This window comes from Elephantulus edwardii, unplaced genomic scaffold, assembly GCF_000299155.1.
Source record: "Elephantulus edwardii isolate Elephantulus edwardi_28Jun2011 unplaced genomic scaffold, EleEdw1.0 scaffold00244, whole genome shotgun sequence".
NCBI classification, from domain to species: domain Eukaryota; kingdom Metazoa; phylum Chordata; class Mammalia; order Macroscelidea; family Macroscelididae; genus Elephantulus; species Elephantulus edwardii.
This window is the reverse complement of record NW_006399994.1, coordinates 1128730-1145504: the sequence shown is the minus strand read 5'-3', so window position 1 is coordinate 1145504 and position 16775 is coordinate 1128730. Positions and strand designations below refer to the sequence as shown.

Below are 16775 nucleotides of genomic sequence, written 5' to 3'. Positions count from 1 at the left end.
AATCTATGCTGATTGAAAAAATAAAATATATGGTTTGTTGGATAATGATAAGTACTAAGGAGAGGGGAGGAAGGTAATAAAAGACAACAAGATTGCTGGAGGTAGTGGGTTTAGGTATGATCCATAAGAGACACAAGTCTTAAATCCAAGTCTTTAATTAAAGTTCTAAGAACATCAAATCAAATATAATTACCCCAACCTTATGAGTGTTACTGAGTCATTTCCAGTTCAATCCAAGGCAAAAGACAATTTTGAAGCCCACACATAAGGCTAACAATCAACATTGTCTTCATTACCTTCAAATATCATCATGTTCCCCAGTTGTCTTTAAAGAGGCTCTTTGATCTACTTGAGTAATGTTTACAACATTATAATTTCTGCATTTGGTATTAACACTGAGATTGTGCATCTCATCATTTTAATGCAAAAAATGACAGAAAAATTATAGTTTAATCAGTATATATAAATATCTTGTTTCTTTGACTGATAAATCTGTTTAAACTTAAAGTTTTAAAAATACCAACCTGAGCTGTTTCTGTCATTTTCTGTTCAAAATCAGCTTTTGCTAAGGCATACTTTTCCACATAGAGTTTATAAGTATCTGTAGCTTTCTTTGACTTAACAGCTGCCTGCAACAAAACAAAAACATTTTTAAGTCCACAATGACCTACTTTCTTTTCTGACATAATATGGAATAAAAAGTTATCATACTTATTATGGGGATGAGACTAATGTACATTTCCAAGGGTTTTCAGAGGCAAGTAATTATATGGGAGTAGAATGCCCATCCTTCTTCCAGAAAGCAACTGGTGGATTCAAATTGCATGCCTTTGGGACTACAGTGCAGTTTCTTTTTTTTTTTTTACTACAAAAGTCAGTTTATTATTCCTTTTAGTGTTTCCTACTTTCACTTTTTGTTACAGTGCAGTTTCTTAACACTAATTTTGTTAAGTTGTCCTTAATAATCCTGTTAATGTTTAGTTATGTTACAACTAAAAAATTAAATGCTGATTCTCCTTTCTGCTGAAAAGTTCTCTGAAAATTTAAAATATTTTCAGTTTATAAAGCAGAGTTAGAGCGTATGATTACATTTGTAGCTAAAAAGGGTTACTAAAAACGTGTTAAACCAATGTAAAACACAAACCTGTTGACAACGCACAAAAAGGCATGACTATCACCAGAACATGCCTGATACTCCTTATATAAACCTGTCAGCCTTATCTCTCCTTACCACGTGGCACATACTTCACTTAATGGGATCAATGATTAGAAATCCAGACATATAAAAATAGCATATTCTAATAAAATATAGTAGTACCATCTATACTTTTAAAGTGTCATATTTTGTGGAATATTTCCTGTACTTTTTTAGGTGCTGTATAAAATATATCTCCTCTTCTCAAATCACCATTCAACCCTCTTGCTGACCTCTTGATCTCTATTATTCATTGTCTTGGCTCCTCAATAAAAAGGAGACTTCTTGGAGACAGAGATGATAAACTTTTTAGCATCCAACATGATAAAGACATATGGTAGATATGAAAACACATATTTACAGTTGCATGCAAATTATGTCACCACCCAAAGCAGAAAAGTATTTTAATAATTTTAAAGTGCAAGAACTATTCTAAACCTTTAATTTCAAAAACTCTTGTGATAATCTCTATTACATAACAAAAAATACTATAATATTCTATTGTAATAACTATTTAGCAAGCAAATATATATGCTGTACTATATAAATACATGATTTCTCACCCATAAGGAAATTATAATCTGATAGAACTGAAGGATGTCTGCCCAGAGGCCCATTACTCCTTACAGAAGACCTATATTTCTAGACTGTAAACAAAGTAATTAGTTCACATTATTCATCCTACTTAGAATTACAAGGCTCTGAGAGACAGGAAGAAGTTCCTGGATGATCAACTTCTTTTCCTATATCCAATATAGTCTCTAGATGTCTACCTAATTAATTTTGAAGCTTCAAATATCAAGGAAAGAGGGATAAAAATATTAAGGTAATAATTTTTAAATTGTTGTTGTTATGTGCTATCTAGTTAGAGTATTTTTATAATTTTATTTCACAATATTTTTTAACATAAATCTTCTAGATGGCCATTCAATTCAGCATGTAAACATAATCAGAAATCTGACCATAAAGTAATTGTCATCTCAAAGGTTAACTGTCAGGTCTGAGAACTGATAACAGGTAAATCTTTTGGAACATATTCCAAGTATATACAAAAAAATGGCATAAAATTCACTTTCCTTATTTTTATTTTTCATATCAAATCTCATTCTTGAAAAGTGAAATAAAGTTAGAGTCTTAAGGAAATTACATGTCAAACTTTAAGAAGCACCACAGAGAACTAACAAAAGCTCTTATTAGGAAAGACGTTTTAAAAAAATGCTTCATATGCACACCCATGTTTATCGTGGCTTTGTCCACTATACCAAGGAGTTGGAAACAACCTAAGTGCCCATCAACAAATGAATGGATAGAGAAGCTGGTGTATTCACACAATGGAATATTACGCTGCACTGAAAAACACGGAACTCATGCAATATTATTCAAAATGGGTGACCCTGGAGGACATTATGCTGAGTGAAGTATCTCAGTCACAAAAGGACAAATACTGCATGATGCCACTGTTGTAAAACAGGACTGATGTCGGGGTTGGGGGAGACTGAGAAAGAAGGGTTCAATAATGTATACTGCAATGAAACAGATGAGGGAGAAAACTGTTGAAAAGGGATATGTGATTAGGTATTTTTGTCATGACAGAGTCCAGAGCAAAAGGCTGCATAGTGGAGTAGACCTGGGGGGAGGGACTGTAAAACAATGAAACAATTTTACTTTTCCAAGAGGGGAGTGTACTGGGAAGGAGCGCTGGGAGGGGAGGAAAGTACAACAATGAATGATGAAAATCCAAAGTCTCTGTAAATTTTTGTTGAAATTTATAATAAAAAAATTTAAAAATTAAAATAAATGCTTCATACAATGTTTTTTAAGTAACAACAAAAACATCGGGCACATCTTTATTTTTTTTAAAAGCAAGACTCATCCATCATAGGCAGTAAAAATGCAACAAGGCTGAACTTTGCCAAGTAAAGCAACTTCGCAAACCTATCTGCACAGTAATAATGGTGATTCTCAAGTATAGAAAGTGAATGCCCTGGTGTAGGAGAAAGCTTCATTACTTTTATAAAATCATTATTAAAAAAGAAGTTCAAGCATCAATTCTTAAATGAAGAAATTATGCTTTAAAAGCAATAGATATATTTCTTTTCATAAATGAAAGAGTAGCTGTAACAGAATACCTGATAAGAAAATAATATTCTACATTTTATCCATTTTCTGAGCATTATAAGCAAAATAAGAAGCCCTGCTGCCCAACGGTTAAGAATCTGAGCTGCAATCCAAAGGGACACCATTCAAACCCACCACCTGCTCCACAGGAGGATGGGTAATCCTCTCCAATGCAAGCTACTCCCTCTGAAAACCTGCTAGAGGGTCAGCTACGAGTCTGTTTTACCTTAAAGGCACCCAACAACAATCGTAACAAACACATTTGCTGACACAATACCAGAAATCTTTGTAATAAAGCCTGTTAAACAAATATATACACCAACGTCCAAGAATCTGAGACTTGGACTCTACACCACTGGAGAATGGAAAAGGTGATTATATACATACTCATACCAGACAAACCTGTTAACAAGCCTGTTAAACAAATATATACATCTAAAACACTTAATCATAGTCTACAAAAGTGGACTTCTCCTATATAACCAAACCAAACTGATGGTCATCAAGGTGATTCCACTTCATGACAACCCTTCCTCAGGTATCCAAGGCTATTAAAACTTTAAGGGAGTTAAAACTATCAAGGCTATTAAAACTCTCCTAAGGAGCTGCTGGTGGATTAAAAGGCTGACATTTTGGTTAGCAGCACAACATGGAACATACCACACCACTAGAGCTCCTTACCTACTAGTTTATAAAAGGAAAGGTTTATGAGGAAGGATGAAAAGTATACATTGTATGTGCCATCGAGTAACTTGCAACTCATAGCAACCCTTTGTACATCAGCTCAGAACTCTTCTCTACCCTGAGCCAACCTCATCATCTCCAACATACCCACCCCCATTACCCCAGTCAGAGTCAATGCATCTCATCCAGAGTCTTGTTCTTTTATGCTGTTCCTCCACCCTCCCAAGCATGATGTCCTTCTCTCCTTGTAACATGCCCAAAGTATGTCAGACAAAGCTTCAGAACCCTTGCCTCCAAGGAGCAGCCTGGTTTCACCCCCTCTAGGATGCACCTGTTTGTTCTCCTAGCCATCTATGGTATATTCAATAGTCTTCCCCAGCAGCACAACTAAAAGGCGTTAATTCTCCTTCTGTCATCCTTAATCATTGTCCAGCTTTCTGATGCGTAGCAAGTAATTGCAAAGACCATAGCCTGTATCAGGTGCCTGTACGAAGATGGCAACAGATAGAAAGAAAATCTGATTTTTTGTCCATATGATCACTATGAGTCATACTTGACTTAATGGCACCTAACAACAACAGTAACAACAACCAGTGGAATGCATAAAAAGAGCAATGTTTAACCCAGCAGGACTTAAACCTGCTGGAAAATTTCAATTAATTTGTTTTCCCTTTGTCTATTTTACTCATAATTTCTATATCTGGAATTAAGGGAGCAGAGAGTGGCTCTGTTTATAAACAGAAGTGCTAGACTAACAACCAAAAGACATAATCTCAAACCCAGCCAGTTGTTGAATCGACTACAAAACATAGCAGCCTTGTGCAACAATGAATGAATATTTAGAAAAACAGACAGACAAAAAAAGTGAACTGGGGGAGGAGGGAAGAGAATGAATACATGAAAATCTAACTTTTCTGTAAAGTTTTGCTAAAACCACTATTAAAATAAAAAAAATTTATTTAAAACAAAACAAAAAACCCTAGCAGCCCTGTGAACAAGATCGGAACTCTGCCCTATCAAGGCACTATCCTTATGCTCTCTGCCATGCTTGACTGAGCCCAATACTACAAGATGTACCACAGAAGACAGGCCTGGTGATCTACCGCCCGAAAGTCACAGCCTTGAAGGCCTTATGATGTCGTTAGTTCTCCTCAATACACGAGTATTCTTGAGTCAGAGAAGACTCAATGGCAACTCAAAAGGTAAAGTCACAGCTATGGCTATGAGTCAGAACCAACTCACAGATGATCGTACAGATCCTACAGAGCATCTGAGGCTGTGAACTGTATGAGAGATGGCTGCTTATCATTCCCTTATTGAGCATCTGGTGGATTTGCACCAACCCTCTGGGCTGACAGTGCAATCCCATTAATCCACCAGAGCTCTCTTCAATGGCACCTAACAAACAAATACATTGTAAAAGTCCTAATTCTAATATATGTGCATTTTGTTTGTGGTCTTTTCATTTTGACTGAGGTTTTTTCCTACTATCTAGTTCAAATAAAAAGTTCTCAAAATTATCACTCCCCATAGCTCAATTCACATTTCTTAATGAGTTATGCCACATGAAACAAGCTGGTTAAACTTATGAAAAGGGGGATAAACCCCTTTCAATTAAAACAACAAGCAAGGGAAAGAGTTGTGGTTTACCACAATATAAAGATTTCTCAAAGTCAGCAATAAATGTCTCATAGCATACATTTAAAGCTTATCTTCAAATATTTGTATTTTTCCAAATACAGTATTAAATCTTATACCAAGCCTAACTGCAACAATTATCTTACCATCAAGATGTCTTACAGATATATCACCAATATAAAAAAACTATTTATATGTTTGCCAATATATTTTGGTTAACTTATTGTCATCAAGTTGTGTTTTTTTTTTAATACTGATTTATTTACAAAGTTCGTATACATTGTTTTTCACACTGGATCTTTTCCGTTTGCTTCATCTACCTCTCCCTCATCCCATCAAATTGTGTGGCCCTATGATTAACCACCTTCCTCCCATCAAGTTGATTTTGACTCACAGTTACCCTTCAGGACAGAGAACTACTGCACAGAATTCTAAAAGCTGTAAATACGCTGTTTCATCCTTCTCCTGAAGAGGTGCTGGTAAATTCAAACTGTCAACCTAGGTTAAGGTTAGCTGCCTAACACTTAATCCACTGCACCACCAGTACTCCTTTCTGATTACTGTATTTTACAAACTTACTTCTGTGTTATGTAGGTAAATAATATTCTGAGGTACAAGGCATTCAATTTTAAAATGAAATCATTCTTGAGAGTTTGAAGATTAAATAGTGCTCTGAAATAATAGACGTGTTATTTTTATGATAATTACCTTTTCAATTTCTCTTTGCGTGGCTCCTTCCTTTTTTAATCGCTCCTGTTCTACACACTTGGCATTGTAAATTTCCTTGGATTTCTGGAGGGCCTGAGTTATGCTCTGAATAGTTTGGACAGCTTCCAGTGTTCCAGCAACTTCTTCCTTAGTCTGTTTGATATTAAAATGATTCCTCAAAAAGAATGTATTCAACATGTCACCAACCAATTCTTTAGCAAAAAAAGTAATACCTTCTTATGAGATTTTACTTGTTCTTCTCCATACTTCTGAACTTCTTTTATTAATTCTTGCAATTTTCTAACAAGATCCAGGTGACAATTTGCTAATTTCTCTGTAGATGTTTTGAACACATCCCACATTGGGGCAAATGTTCTAAAGGAAAAAAAACCATACAAGTGAATAATTTTTAAAGTAAATGTTGGGCTGTAACATGTCAATGGAAACAAGCTGTATTCCGCAATTACAGTTAACGAAGAAGTGAAGCTAAAATAAATGATGAAAGAAATGTCTTATTGACAGACTTGATTTTTCTATTCTTGACTAACTATTTAAAATTTTGCCTCAGGCACAAAGAAATAAGCTGACTACTTTTCATAGGTCTGGCTATACCATTCCTTCTTCCTAATTATAATGTATTATTCTCCTAGTTAATTTCATGTTCGAGTTCATCCATTGTTACAGTCACACTATCAATCCATCTCACCGAGAGGCTTTCTCTGTTTCACTGACCTTCTGATGTCTTTCTCCAAGGACTGACTGGTCCTTCTTGTTACAACATGCTCAAAGTATTATCAAGTACTAAGACTGCTTAGTGCACCATTTTAAACGCTTATCAAAAATAATTCTTTGAACTTAAACTCCTGAAACTTAAATTTACAGGAATAATTTTTCAAAGGTCTTCATCATTAGTAATTTTAGTAATAACTAGAAGCCTTTACTGGAACCTATCTGGTTGGTGTACCTCAATGACATACCAGTAGACTTCTTCTTACAAAAGGATACAGAATACATGACATACTTCCCTACTCCTTTTTCTCACTACTGGGGTTTTGACATTTTCAGCAAGCTCAAAAATAGCCAAAAATCATTAAAAAGTATCCATGGTGCCTAGCTAATATTTTCAGTAGAGAATGATCTAAAGATAATTTTATTTCATCATTTCCTCAGGTACTTCCTCTGATATTTTCTCAACTACTTCTTTTAAAATGGTTTTACAAACAAACTTCAGCAATGATCACAAAGACATGGGATCATTACTTAATCTAATGTACACTTTATGCCAATTATTACATTTCCCAGCCAGCAGGTTCAAATCTACGAGACACTCCATGAAAGATGGGCAATCTCCTCTTGCAATTAACAGTCTCTGAAAACTCACACAAGTGAGTTTGGAACTGAGTCCGTTCCAAAGGCAAAGAATGAGTGAGTGAGCTAGCCAGTAGGAATGCTGACAAGAATCATTTTATACAATAATTTAAAAGTTCAAAGTGAATAATTAAAGTCCTCAGAATAGCACTGTTCTGATTAGAACTCATCTAACACTTTAAAAATCTAATCAGCACTAAAGGTGTCAAGTACTTGGATGGAAAATTTCAAGAGGAAACGATACCTGAAAAGTATCCACTCCCTACAGCATCAAAATACACGTACTTTACTTCAAGTAAACCTGATATATGATCTAGACCTTACAAAACAGATAAGTTCTTTACCAGAGAATTATTTACACTACAATAGGATTCAATGTAAGATTTTGGTAAATATAAGTTTAATGACTTTCAAATATCATGCAATTTCTCAAAGTTTGACCTTCATAAATTTTTCCCATTTAAATAAATATACACATTAATTTATAAATTATACAATAGTAAAACTAATTTAAAAAATGACAAATGCAAAGCATTTAAACATGAATATACAAATATATAAACGATTCAGAAAAACAAAACTCAGTATCTTGTTAAAATGTGTCCATCAATAAGAGCTTTACATTTAAAATCCTGATGATCTTAAAAAAAGATGGCCCAAAAACTAAATCACTACCCGTTACTTATTAAAAGCACATATTTCAAAAACAAAAACATAGGGAGCTCTAGAGGTCTATGGGCAAGAAGTTGCACTGCAATCTCAAAAACAAAAACATAACTATTATTGGAAGACACAGTTGAAGCAAATCCATGCTCTCTTTACCTTCTTCCTGTTAAAAAATAGGGCAAATTTCTCTATAACAAAACTATGGCCAATTAGTTAAACTGCCTTCCTTTATTCCAGTTAATTCCTGGTTCTTCTACTGTGGTCAGTAAATAAGAAATGATGTTTTAAAAGAAGGATGTCAAAAGTACAGAGTTTCTAGAAATGCAAGCTGCTAGAAAAGTTAATGGAAAAAAAGGAGGAAGAATTAAAACGGTAGAGAACAGGAGTAAGAAACTAGAAAACAACCAGGAGGTAAAAGTAAAAAATAACTATTAAATACCATTCCCCATTTTCTTCTATGTAAACAATTTTCTTTCTTTTTTTTTTTTTAACAATTTTCTTTTTATGTAAATTATTTTCAAACTTTTCCAGCTACAGCATACAGCAGTGGCCACACTTACATAATGGGCAGGGCCATGACCCTGGGGATAAACTAAGATTCCAATTCCTCTTATTAACCTGTTAAAAAGAGTTAATGAGGCCCAGATCACATTAACTCATTCAACCTCACCAGAGGACACTTCCAATAGTCATCCTTGCTCGTTGTTTGGAGCAGTCAACTCTGAATCTAAAAATTGTTATAGATCCTTCTTCAATTAAAAAATAGCATTAATACATCACTATTATTTTGCATAGAATTTCAAGGGATTATAAGAATCCTAGATCTAGAGGACTCTTAACTCTACTGTAGTTGTTATGTACCATCTAGTCAGAACTAACCCCTAGCTGACTCTCCAGCCAGTTATCTATCAGAGGCAGTAAATCACTTGGTAGGACACTGCCCATCTTTCTCCAATGGAGCAGCTGATGGAATTCAAACAATGTGCCTTCAGGTTGGCACTACAACTCTTTATCACACTGTAAAAATCTCTAAAAATAATAATTCAACATCCTAATTAAAATACAATGTTTCCCCAGTTTCCAAATTTTTACATTGAATTACTCCTCAAAAACTCACATTGGTCTCAAAAATTTTGCTAGATGAACATTGTAAAAGACAAAATATTAACTCACCCAAGTTGTGAATAATTGCTTGCTGATTTTGCTAGTTTTGTCATTGACCTGGAATATGCTTCTTCTATTGTGGCTCTGTCAAACCAAAATTATAATATCTCACTTAGTGGCCAAAACCAAAACTAATTTATCAAAATAAATTACAACCATAGAAACAGATATCTTTAAACAAGTGCATATACAATTAGGAGTTTCTGGTTGCGCTCAATCATAGCTACACTTGGCTACATTAATAACCTCATTCTCAGGGAATCTAATCTAAGCTGATCTTTTATTTTCTCAACCCATTCTGACATAAACCAGCTCTCTAAGAAATATTAACAGTAACTGCCTCTCACTAATGGCACAGTGACTTTTTGAAATATTAACAGTAACTGCCTCTCACTAATGGCACAGTGACTTTTTTTGGCTCCTTTAAACCATAGAAGCAGGTAGTGTAGCTTTTCCCTTAAGGATATCTAGAAGAGGTATTTAAGAGGCTACATAAAGAAAGCAGAGCTTACTGCTTCAATGAGTAAGACAAGACAATTTAGAATAAGGTAAACCAAAGATCTCCTCACAGTTTTAGCAAGCAAGGTTGTGTAACTTGCATAACATAGGTTGTTGATGAGTCTTCTTCCAATCCCGATTCCACATTCCTCCTCATAAAGTCGAGACTTCTGAATGATATGTTCTTCATACAGATTGAAAAGGTATGGAGACAGGACGCAACCCTGATGTGCCACTCCCTTTCTGATTTTGAACCATGAAGTGTTTCCCTACTCTCTTCTGAGGATTGTGTCCTGGTCCAAATACAGGTTTTGCATAAGCACAATCAAGTGTTCTGGGATTTCCATTCTCATTTGTTGTGTTCCACAGAGTCAAATGCCTTTGAAACACAGACATATTCTTTTGGTACTCTCTGCTTTCTGCCAAGATCCAACAGACATTGGCAATAATGTCTCTAGTGCCATGGCCTCTTTTAAATCCAGCTTGTATTTCTGGTAGTTCTCTGTTAATGTACTATTCCAGTCATTTCCGGATAATCTTCAGTAGGATTTTACTTTGCTTGCTGAAACTGAAGAGGACTTGAAGAGCTTGCTGCAGAAGGTCAAGGTCTTCAATATGGATTGAAGCTCAACATCAAGAAGACAGAGATTCCCACCACTGGGTCAAATGGCAGCTCTATGATGTATGGAAAAGAGACTGAGGTTGCTAATAGTTATAGCTTGCTCAGCTCCAAAATCAACACTGTTGGCACCAGCAGTCAGGAAATCAAAAGACGAATTGTTTAGGTAAATCTTCTGTCAGGGACCTTTCCAGAGTACTGAGAAGTAAAATGCCAATCTAAGAGACTAAGGTGCACCTGATTCAGGCCATGGTCTTCACAATCACTTGCTATCAGAGAGTTGGACTAAGGATAACAGAAAAAGAATTGATGCCTTTGGGTCGTGGTGTTGGAAAAGAGTCTTGAATATACCATGGACACCAAGAAAACAAATAGGTCTTGGAGAGGGTGAAGCCAAGTTTCTCCTTGGAGGCTAGGATTTTGAAGCTCCATCTCATATATTTTGGGCATATAGCCAGCCAGGAGGGAACTATCCTTGGGGAAGGAACGGGCATCATGCTCAGAAGGGTGGAGGGACCGAACAAGAGGAAGACGGATGAGATAAATTGATACAGTAACTAGGCCTATGAGGGTAGGTGTGTTGAAGTCACACTGACTCAGGACAGTCAGGCTTTTAGAGCTGTTGTACATAGGGTCACTATGAGTAGCAGGCAACTCGATGGCATAAAACAACAAAAACAACAAACAAAAGGTAAGAAGCATGGTATATATTCTATATCCTTCAAGTTGAAACTCCAAAGGCAATAAAAACCCAAGAGAAAAGTTGAGCCACTAAGTGTTAAGCTCTCACAGAGACTACTAATCAAAGAGGACAAAAAGATCTTCTGACAAACACAAAATTGTAAAACATTACAGCAGTTGTTGTTGTTGTTGTTGTTATGTGCCATCGAGTCGCTTGCGACTCATAGCGACCCTATGTACAACAGCCCTAAACTCTGCTCTGTCCTGTGCCAATCTCATTGCCTCTGACACACCCATCCCGATTACCCCAGTCACTGAATCAATCCACCTCATAGAGGGCCTTCCTCTCCTGAGCTGTCCCTCCACCCTACCAAGCATGATGTCCTTCTCCAAGAACCGGTCTCTCCTCACAACATGTCCAAAGTATGTTAGACGGAGCCTCAGAATCCTTGCCTCCAAGGAACCACCGAGTTTAACCCTTTCCAGGACAAATCTGTTTTCCTAGCAGTCCATGGTATTCTCAATACTCTTCTCCAGCACCACAGCTCAAAGGCATCAATTCTCCTTCTATCCTCTTTGTTCATTGTCCAACTTTCTGATGCATAACAAGTGATTGCGAAGACCATGGCCTGTATCAAATGCACCTTAGTCTCCAGAGAGACACCATTGTTCTTCAGTACTTTGGAGAGGTCCCTAACAGCAGACTTTCCCATGGCAATATGTCTTTTCCTGGCTGCTGATGACTGTTGACTGTGGAGCCAAGCAAACTAAAGCTGTGTACAATCTCAAACTCTTCACTATCCATCCTGATGTTGCCAATCGGTCCAGTAGTGAGAATCATTACAGCAGTTAGCAAACTATAATTTCATGGCTCAAATCTAGCCAGCATTTAGTTTTGATAGTGTTGGGTTTGGTATTTTGGCGTTTTTTTTTTTGTTGTTTTTTTTTTTAATTTATTAACTATATTGTTTTTGTGTACCAGACAGTCAGAACTGACCAACAGTTGATCCTCCAGTAGATTTTCAGAGGCAGTTAATTGCATAGGAGAAGACTGTCTTATCCTCCTGTGGAGTAGCTGGTGGCTTCAAACTGCATGCCTTTGGGATTGCAGTGCAGCTTCTTGCCATTAGGCCACCAGAGCTCCGTGTATTACCTGCAGCCTTTCTTTTAAATTTTATTTTTTATATTTGTTTGTATATAAATTTGTGTACACTGTTTCATTCATGTACATTGTTTCACACATCCCCTCATTCATATATGTCTCATACAATCATATATACTCTGTAATTTGTACAATTAATAACCACTGATGTCCACTATCACATTGTCTTTTCAGGTCCCAGGTGGATTTTTCCTCACTTCTTTCCTGACCCCATTCTACCCACCAAACTTTGTGACCCCGTGATTTCCCGATTTGCCCTTTTCCCCAACCTCAACCCTCCTATCTCTCTCCTCTTCCTCCCTTGGAATTTTATTCACATCTTACTAGTTATCCTTCTATTTTTACAATAATTGGATTATGTAATATTTGTCCTTATGGAGACTTAGTTTTCTTGGCATACTGCTCTCCAGTCTCTCCCATGTTAGTTATACAATATTTTACCAGCTCATTGCTTCCTTATTCACTGTTTGTGAGAGTGTAAAATGGTGCATCCTGCTTCAGCTTTCTAGAGGTTGGAAGTCCAGAACCATTTGTTGAAGAGGTTGTCGTTTCCTCGTTTTTAGGTTTTGTTTCCTTGTCAAATACCAGTTAATCACCAGTAGCTGGATTAATTTCTGGGTTCTCGATTCTGTTCCATTGGTCTGTATGTTTGTCACTGTACCAGTACCATGCTCTTTCGGTTATTACAGCTATTTTTTTTAATTTTTTTTATATTCTTAATATTTTATTTTATTATTTTTGTGTGAGTGTACGATCAAATCATATGATGTACATTTTGAGATCAGGGAATGCTATCCCTCCCACTTCATTTTTGTTTTGTAGAAGTGCTTTGCTATTCATGGTCTCTTTCTTTTACAAATAAACTTGCCAATTGCTTTTTCTATCTCTTTGAAAAATGAATTTACTATCTTGTACCGGGATTGCATTAAATATGTAGATTGCTTTTAGTAGAATTGTCATTATCACTGTCATGGAGTCTTCCTATTCATGAGCAGGGAACATTTTTCCACTCAGTTTTCTGAATGGAAAACTCTTATTGTTTCTCACCATAGTGTTTTATAGTCTTCTTTATAAAGATATTTTGTGTCTCTAGTTAGGGTTATTCCCAAATACCTTGTTTTGTGGTTGGCTATTATAAATGGTATTGCTTTCTTAGCTGTGTTTTGTTTGTTTCTGTAGTGGAATTCCACTGATTTTTGTGTATTGTATATTTCTGTATATTTACAGCTACTTTACAGGTAAATAGCAGAGTTGAGCAGTTCCAACAGAGGCCAGGTGGCCCATAAATCAGAAAATATTTACTTTCTGGCCCTTTACAGGAAAAAAATCCAGATATATCAGAACAATTACACAAAATATAAATGGATTAAGTGCTCTGAGTGAAATGGTAAACACCAAAACCACTGTCATTGAATCAATTCCAACATATAGCAACACAATCAGACAAACTAGAAATGCCCAGTAAGATGTTCCAATTCAGGAAAATCTTTACAGAAGCACAATGCTGCACTTTAACCACAATACCACAGGGCTCATTCATTAAAAGACAAAGGTTATCAAAATATCTTTTTAAAAAGATAGAAAAACATGTTTTGACTGAATTGTACCTCCCAAAACCATGTGTTAAAATTCCTTACCAGGAGCCCTGGTGGCACACTCCACATGATAACTAAGAGGTTTCCAGCAGTTTTCATTCACTAGCCACATCTTGGGGAAAAGATGGGCCAAGTTTCCTCTCATTATGACTTACAGTGTCAACCTGAGAAACCTGACGGAGACTGACTATAAATTGGTGAGAAAGAGGAGACATTTATACATGTAATCTCATTTGGAAATGCTATTATGTGCCAGAGTCGACTATGCCTCAAAGCAATTCTATGAACAATGGCTCTGAACTTTGCCCTATCCTGAGCAAAGCTCACCTCTGACACACCTGATCCCACTGCCACAGACACTGTGTCGAATCATCTCATCTAGAGTCCTCCTCTCCTGCACTGATCCTCCACCCTTCCAAGCATAATGCCTTTCTACCAAAACTGTCCCCTTCTGACAACATAGCCAAAGTATGTGAAACAGAGCTTCAAAATCCTTGTCTCCGAACAGTAATCCAGTCTTACCCTCTCTAGGACAGATATATTTGTTCTCTTGGAAGTCGATCGTATGTGTAATACTCTACAGGGCCAAACTCAAAGGTATTGATTCTTCTGTCATCCTTAGTCACTGTCTAGCTCTCAGATCCAAAGCAAGCAACTGAAAAGACTATGACCTGGATCAGGACACCTGAGTCTGGATTGACATCACAGCTCTTTTGCACTCTGGAGAGATCCTTGCCAGTCAATTTACCAAATACAACTCATCATTTGATTTCCTGACGGCTGGTGTCAAAGGTACTGACTGTGGATCCAAGCAAGATGAAATCATTAACAACCTCAATCTTATCTCAATGCCGACTGGCCCAATGGTAAGGACATTTGCTTTCTGATTGTGGAGATGCAATCCGTGTTCAAGTCTGCAGTCCTTAGTCTTCTGCAGCAAACATTTCAAATCCTTCTGAGTTTTGACAAGCAAGGCTATGTCATCTGCATAACGCAGACTGATGATGACTTTTTGTTTTGTTTTTAATGATGAGTCTTTAACCAATCCTGATGTCACATTCTTCTTCAAAAAATCCAGCTTCCTGAATGATCTGTTCAGCATACAGACTGAAAAGGTATGGAGATAAAATTCATCCCTATGCACTCTTTTCTTGATTTTGAACCATGCTCTGTTCGGACAAGAGGTTCTTGTTCTTGGTACTGATTTTGCATGAGCACAATGAGTGTTCTGGGATTCCCATTCTCTACATTAGCCACAATTATGGTGATCTGTTGTTGTTGCTGTTGTCATGTGCCGTCGAGTCGTCTGCGACTCATAGCGACCCTATGTACAACAGCCCTAAACCATGCTCTGTCCTGTGCCAATCTCATTGCCTCTGACACACCCATCCCAATTACCCCAGTCACTTGAGATGGTTTTTAAATTCAGGTGGGAAAGACTTTAGATCATATTTTGGTTCTAGTGGACTTTTACTTAGATTCAATTCGAACACATGAGGAGTTGATGGTCTGTTCTAAAGTTAGCAGCTGACCTGATTTTGACAGCTCATACCGAGCTTCTGCAATGACTCTTTTCACAGATGTAACAAATCTGATTCTTGTGTAGTCCATCAGGTGAGGCCCGTGTATACAGTCATCATTTATGTTTTGTTGATAAAATAATCACTGATTGTACAAAATTCTATAAATCTATCTCCTGCCTCATTTCTGTCACCCAGTGTATTTTCCAACTACCAGTCCTTCTTCCTTGTTCTCAACTTTTACATTCCATTCACCAATTATTCTTAATGAATCTTGGTTGCACGTGTGCTCGATTTCAGAGTGTAAAAGTTGACAGAAATCTTCTACTTCCTCCTTCATGACTTTAGCTGTTGGTGCCTATATTTGAATGATAGCATTATTAATAGGCCTTCTTTGTACACATATGCATAATATCCTGTCACTCCTAACATTTTTTTTAGGATGGAGCTAGAAATGGTCTTTCTGACTATGAATGCAACCTCATTTTTCCCCACTTTTTCAAATTCAGCATAGACCACATGATTGTCTGATTCACAGTGGCCCATGCGAATCCATCTCAGTGCACCAATGCCTATTTCAATACTATGTCAAAATTTATGCATTCCATTTCTTTTTAACACGGTCCAATTTTCCTACATCCACTCATACATTTCACATTTCAATTACTGGTTTTTTGCACCTACTCTTTTCCATATTTGTGTCTCCCAACAACAGGAATATTCAGCCTCCAGTGTTTATAGTTCAAATGTGCTCGACAATTCATAGTTTTCCAAGGCCTTTTATTGCTGAAGTTAGTGGTCAATCATTCTTCCTATTGTTGTCATTGTTATGTGCCATCAAGTCTTTTGCGACTCATAGCAACCCTATACACAACAGCCCTAAACCCAGCTCTGTCCTGCATCAACCACACTGCCTCCAACACACCCATTCCAATCACCCCAAGCACCTAATCAATCCATCTCATAGAGGGTCTTCCCCTCCTGCACCATCCCTCCACCCTCCCAAGCATGATGTCCCTCTCCAAGGACCCGCCCCTCCTGGCAACCTATCCAAAGTATGTGAGACGAAGCCGCAGAATCCTTGCCTCCAAGGAGTTGCTTAGTTTAATCCTCTCCAGGATGGATCTGTTTGTTTTCTTGGCAGTCCATGGTACATTCA

General features: G+C 36.9%; 1 protein-coding gene across 1 annotated transcript in view; it reads right to left on the bottom strand.

Moving 5' to 3' along the window:
- LOC102843763 (FCH domain only protein 2-like) overlaps positions 1–16775 on the bottom strand; it is a 205421-nt gene that overhangs the window by 91643 nt on the left and 97003 nt on the right. Inside the window, 4 exon segments of the mRNA XM_006899038.1 lie at positions 525–629; positions 6344–6496; positions 6577–6718; positions 9551–9625. Coding sequence (XP_006899100.1) covers positions 525–629; positions 6344–6496; positions 6577–6718; positions 9551–9625 — 475 coding nt within the window.